The following is a 3,899-nucleotide window of genomic DNA, read 5'->3' as shown; positions in this document are numbered from 1 at the left end:
ATATATATATATATATATACACATTTAAAATTTGGATTAAGTCATTTAAAATGATGTCTTTGTGTTGAATTTATAATATCAAAGCATTTAATTTTAAACTACTTTTTATAGAAATGTTTTACTTCAAGTTCGATATTTCATTATCTAAACCATCATTTTAAAATCAAAACATCAGCATTTTTAATACTCTTTGTGGCCACTGTAATAATTTAATAACCACAGATTTACATGTTATTAAAGTAGCGCTTGTTTTTAAGCTTAGTTTTGTACAATATAAAATATATACAATAAATAGTAGAAAATACAAATTATATACATTGCAGAAAGAAACGGAAAACCAGGAAAGGTTTATTTAAACATTCCATTTTCATAAAATTGTAGGGGGAAAAAATAACATTTATAAAAAACAAAAAACACACACACACACACACACATACATATATATATATATGTGTGTATATCTGTTATATAAACAGATATATGTGTCAGTGTATATGTAACATGTCCGAATGCATATGTACTGTATGTGTAAATTCATACATGTATCCATGTATTAAAAATATGTGCAGTATGTATGTGAGCATATATCAAGGGGTTCAAGGTTTAGAAAATTCCCAACATCTTTCCAATTTATTTATTTATTTATTTTCTTGTTTAAAGGAAGTGAGATTAATTGAGTATCTTGTAAATTTGAAAAACATGCTCTTCTGAAAGTATGTTTCCTGTCTTAAGTAAATAAGCGCTGAGATCTTTAGCACAGAAAGTAAAGAAACTTGTATTCTAAAAGCTTCTTGTCATTAACATTACATCATTGTCTCTCAATATTGGTCATTTAGCAGCGTTTTTGAATATTAATTGCAGAAATAGTGTGATATTTCATCTAGGTAAATGCAGATCAATGGTGTGTCCCGTGACCATCTCTTCTAACAGTCTGAATTTAAAAGAAAAGTTTCTTCAATCGTGACAGACACGCGGTCGCTTCCTTGAAGCTTGATCAAATTAAAGTCGTTACACACTCATGTGCTCTGGATTTGACCTCTGCATGCTGCCAATATGCATTCAGTTCAGCACTATGATCGGCCTTCAGACGGACCAATCACACACACTCTGAACAGAAGGGAGTTTGAGGTCCTAGAGTTGCTAGTTAGTGGTCTAAAATTATAAAATAACTGGTAAGTACAAAAATGTACTGTAGCAGTACTGTATGTATACAATGGTAATACTAGGATACTTTTTATGTACTAACTAATTGGAAAGCATAAAGGTGGCATTTCCATGGTATCACTGCAGAATTCTGGTCAATTTTGGTTTATCAGGTTTGAGATGGGAGTATTTTTTTGCTCATTTTGGTGAACATGCTTGTGTCTTTCATTTGTGTTTTGGCGCATGCCACTGCAATTTTGACCTGTGCAACTAAATCTATTAAGAAAGACAATAACTTGCACAAGCTCCTGTCTAACCTAATGCAGTCAGCACTCGCCCACGTGAACACAATTAACCAATCACTGATCACACGAGGACAGAGCACAGCTCATGTAATATTAGTGAAACAGAGCATGTGTACTTTATATAGCAAACATAAAAATATCCTCTATATTAAAATCTAAATGTCATATTTTTGTAATAGCTACAACAAACGTAATATAGTAATGGTACATATTTTTATATATACCATGTTTACTATATATTAATATATCTTGGTATTTCAAACAGATATTGCTATGAAATACATAAAAAAAACAGTTACATCTAGCATTAATGATATCAAATGTAAAGCAATGGTACTAAATACCATTCATTGATTCATTTACCATATTTACATGGTTCTCTAAAAGTAATTGTAGTCCCTTAGACTTTTTTACTAATTGTATAGTGTAGCATTAATATTGCAGCTAAACAAACTGTTTTAAGAATGTTTTAATAACGTTATGAAAACGTTATTTCAGAATGCTCTCAAAGCGTTCACAACATCTATTTTTTTCTTGGTTATGTGAACATTAAAGGAATTTTGCAAACATTATGGGAGTGTTACTTTTTAATGTTCTCAAACATTCTGAAAGAAGTAACATTAAACAACAACAACAACAAAAACTCAGTCGAACGTCCAACTTAAACTTTTAAAGACAAAAAAAAAACATTCCATGAACAATGTAGGCTTAAATAATGTTTCTGTGCTAACATTGTGACAGCAATATTAAAGACCTGATTACTTTTAAGAAACATAGGCTAAACGTAACTGTAAGAGCATTTGTTTAGAACTTTGAGAGAACCTTGTCAGAACGTTGGCCAAAGATCTGAAAACGTTCTCTGTTAGCTGGGATCCATAAATTTCCCCGCTAACTAAAATATGTTCTAAGAACGTTTTACTAACGTTCACATCACGTTATGAAAATGTTATTTGAGTGTTTTCTGAACGTTTAAAATGTAACGTTTTTTCTTGGTCATGTGAATGTTAGAGACAGTGTTAGGCTACAGACAATAATGATCGATAGTTTTGAAAACATTATGGGAATGTAAACGTTCCATAAATAATGTATAATGACGTTTTGAGAGCGATATTACAGACCAGATAACAACGAACGTACTATTAACGTAACTGAAAGAACATTTGTTTATAACTTTGAGAGAACCTTGTCAGAAAGTTGGCCAAAGATCTGAAAACGTTCTCTGTTAGCTGGGATCCATAAATTTCCCCGCTAACTAAAATGTGCTTGCAGAACGCTTTGCTAACGTTCTCATTACGTTATGGAAATGTTAAGCGTTTTCTGAACATTTAAAACGCAGTTTATTATTATTATTATTGTAAATCTTGGTTATGTGTATGTTAGAGACAATATTACAGACAATAATGTTTCATTTTGCATAGTTGTGCAAACATTATGGGAATGCTACTTTTGAATGTTCTCTGAACCATGTGAAACTAATAAGTACGTTAGTAGGCTAACACTAAAAAAACGCTATTCGAACGCCCAACAAAAATGTTTCAGAAAACATTCCATAAATAATAAAGTTTTGAGAGCGATATTTCAGACCAGATAAAATTTAACGAACGTTCTATTAACGTTACTGGAAGAAAGTCTGTTCATATCTTTGAGGGAACCTTGCCAAAATGTTAGCCAAAGTTCTGGCTGGGACGGTGTTTTCAATGGCAAACGTCGAAGAACATGTATTATCGTGATAACGTTACTTGTATTCATCCCTGACCCAAACCTTCTCCTTAAATTGAACGTTTTGCATTAAAGTCTGTTTCTTCACCAGTTATGTCCTGATCTGAGATGGAAACACAGAGAGAGATGGATGTGAGCAAACCTGTGTCACTGCTGAGGCTGCGCGCGAGTCCGTTATTTCAGACCAGATAAAATTTAACGAACGTTCTATTAACGTTACTGGAAGAAAGTCTGTTCATATCTTTGAGGGAACCTTGCCAAAATGTTAGCCAAAGTTCTGGCTGGGACGGTGTTTTCAATGGCAAACGTCGAAGAACATGTATTATCGTGATAACGTTACTTCTATTCATCCCTGACCCAAACCTTCTCCTTAAATTGAACGTTTTGCATTAAAATCTGTTTCTTCACCAGTTATGTCCTGATCTGGAATGGAAACAGAGAGAAATTGATGTGAGCAAACCTGTGTCACTGCTGAGGCTGCGCGCGAGTCCGTGTCCCAAAACGCGCGTGGAGCTCCGTGTGGCCGCTCGCGCGACGTGGACGCAGAGAGCAAATCGCGCGGCCATCATTTTCATTTCCAGGTCAAATGCGTCCCAAACCTTCACCGGGTAGCGCTTTTACTACTCCAAAACTTATGAGTTGTCCGATGCTTTTAACCCCGGACCGTTACGCACGCAAGCGCGCGGTCATTCACCTGACAGGTCAAAGTCACGCGTCCAATCATAGTGTGTC

At 34.3% G+C, this 3,899-nt stretch overlaps 1 protein-coding gene across 3 annotated transcripts in view; it reads right to left on the bottom strand.

Annotated features, from left to right (window-relative positions):
* The window catches only part of LOC107715653 (nucleoside diphosphate kinase A-like), a 16,313-nt gene extending 12,414 nt beyond the window's left edge, over window positions 1–3,899 (bottom strand). The window contains exon 1 of one of the 3 annotated variants that reach the window (XM_016521819.1): window positions 3,628–3,899. In XM_016521819.1, the coding sequence (XP_016377305.1) occupies window positions 3,628–3,742 (115 nt within the window). In that variant the 5' untranslated portion in view covers window positions 3,743–3,899. The remainder of the gene's footprint in view (window positions 1–3,627) is intronic. The other 2 variants (XM_016521820.1, XM_016521821.1) reach the window with 2 other exon arrangements.

Source organism: Sinocyclocheilus rhinocerous, unplaced genomic scaffold, assembly GCF_001515625.1.
Source record: "Sinocyclocheilus rhinocerous isolate Xijiao unplaced genomic scaffold, SAMN03320098_v1.1 scaffold239, whole genome shotgun sequence".
In the NCBI taxonomy this organism is placed as follows: domain Eukaryota; kingdom Metazoa; phylum Chordata; class Actinopteri; order Cypriniformes; family Cyprinidae; genus Sinocyclocheilus; species Sinocyclocheilus rhinocerous.
The sequence above is the reverse complement of the archived record's forward strand: the minus strand, read 5'-3'. Positions and strand labels throughout refer to the sequence as shown.